Here is a 1,997-nt window from a genome sequence, read left to right as displayed (position 1 = left end):
TTTTTTTTTTTTTTTTGTTGCTCTAGATGCTCATCTAATCCTATTTCATCTTTTGCAATTGCTGTAACTTTGAGACAGTTGTTAAGAGCAGGGTATATTTTACATTTCTTTACTAACATTGTGGGTTTTGGAAGGTGTTTTGTTCACCAGCCTCCCTTTCTTATGCACTAGAAATGGGATGTATTCAAATTTTTAACCACTGCAGGAAAAATACAAAGCAGGACTTTTAAACTATGCTGCTCACTAATTATTTGGATGCTTTGACAGTTTACCAGCCTGTAACTGCTGACTTTTTCTATTACTTTCAATAGAAATAGCTGTAGCATCTTCAGTGTATTTAACAGGTTTGAAATACCTGATGCGTGCTGTATTTCTACAACAAAGGAGAAACTTCCACTAAAAACTCTGCAAAATGCAGTAGTAACATTTTGGGGGTTTGTTTTATTGTTTTCAGGGTGCTGGGTGCACTGCACTGGTGGTAGCTGTGGTGGCAAGGAAGTTAGAACTTACCAAAGCTGAAAAACATGTGCATAATTTCATGATGGACACCCAGCTAACTAAAAGAGTAAGTCACACTTTATATTCACAACTGAAAAGGAAATGTATGTTAACTTATTTTTGCATTTGTTTTAAGTGGTCTCCTGCTCCATTCTTCTACTGGACTTTTTCATAAGCGTGATTTTGAAAGGAGGAAATCAAATGCTCTGAGCTTTTCTTGGAATTGAGGATAAATGCAGATTTTTGATGATTTGAGTATTCTTCTGCGGAGGGTCTTCCAGCTGGATGATAATTGAATTAAACAACAGTAAAATATGGTAAAACTAGAGAGCTATATGTTAAAGAAATCCAAGGCATAGGAGAAGAATTTATAACTAAAATAGGTGAAATGACTGATAAGTAAGAATTTCAAGCTATACAGGATATATACTTAAAAAAAAACAAAAACAATTCATACCTTGTGAATGAGGGAGTCTTTGCAAATGCTTGGTGTGCTCAGCACAGCATTCATTCAGCTGCATACAGTAATGAAGCACCCTGAAAGATGTTTTGTAGATAACAGAAATACTTCAAAAGTGATTATTTAACAAAACAAAATAAAAAAAAGACTTCAGAAATTGTTAGAATTCATTAAAGAAACTATTTCAATTTGTATGAGACATTCCTATTTTTTTAATTCACAAATAACATCTTAGAAAATGAAATAAGTCCATTATAGAAGAAAAACAGGTCACTGTTGAGGAAACACAAAAATGAGTAGGAGCTACAGACAGCTTCAATGCTTGCCCATGGTGAGGTAAGAAGTTGCTGTTTGAAATATCTGATAGGAATATTTTTTCACTGAAACTGACAACTGAACTCTAAATGTCCTTTAGGAGAAAAGATGGCTTTGCAAAGATTGGCCAGATTTTGAGCCTTGTGTTCATTTGTGCTTTTTAAAGCTTTTCCTTTATACCTTCATGTAAATCTAATTATCAGTCTCATAGTGTACCTGACTGGTGCTTTGTAGCTTCAAACTTGTGACACTCAAAGCAAACGAAAAGCAAACCAAGCAAACAAGTCTGAGGTGCATAACAGATTACTGGCCAGCATTACACAGATACTGCAGAGGTTTCCACATCACCTGAAGTTAGCCACATCTTCTGGGAAAACTGCAAGGGCAAGGCACAGATTGTGCAGAAGTCTCTAAAATGTGGCGTAGCTTCCACTGAAGTCAAGCCCAGGGTTCTGCAATGCACATACAAGGTGGGAACCTCCTGCTTTGCATTCTTACAGTGCCATTACCTATGCAGTAGCTTACTTTGATGCTGCAGCGACTGGCATAATGTACAGTTGGAAGGAGAAAATATAAAAATCAATAGCCTTTGCAACTAACCTACTAATTCTGTTAATAAATACTGCACTGAAATTCTTTGTTGGTTGTTTTCAGTCATTCTTGAAAGGAACGGAGGAAGGAACTGTGGGTACTCTTTAACATTTTATGGAAAGTCTCATTAAAA

At 35.9% G+C, this 1,997-nt stretch overlaps 1 protein-coding gene across 1 annotated transcript in view; it reads left to right on the top strand.

Moving 5' to 3' along the window:
* Nucleotides 1-1,997, top strand: part of KCNN2 (potassium calcium-activated channel subfamily N member 2) — a 69,494-nt gene that overhangs the window by 54,423 nt on the left and 13,074 nt on the right. Inside the window, exon 5 of the mRNA XM_031557453.1 lies at nt 455-565. Coding sequence (XP_031413313.1) covers nt 455-565 — 111 coding nt within the window. The remainder of the gene's footprint in view (nt 1-454; nt 566-1,997) is intronic.

This window comes from Meleagris gallopavo, chromosome Z (genome assembly GCF_000146605.3).
Source record: "Meleagris gallopavo isolate NT-WF06-2002-E0010 breed Aviagen turkey brand Nicholas breeding stock chromosome Z, Turkey_5.1, whole genome shotgun sequence".
Classification (NCBI taxonomy): Eukaryota; Metazoa; Chordata; class Aves; order Galliformes; family Phasianidae; genus Meleagris; species Meleagris gallopavo.
The sequence above is the reverse complement of the archived record's forward strand: the minus strand, read 5'-3'. Positions and strand labels throughout refer to the sequence as shown.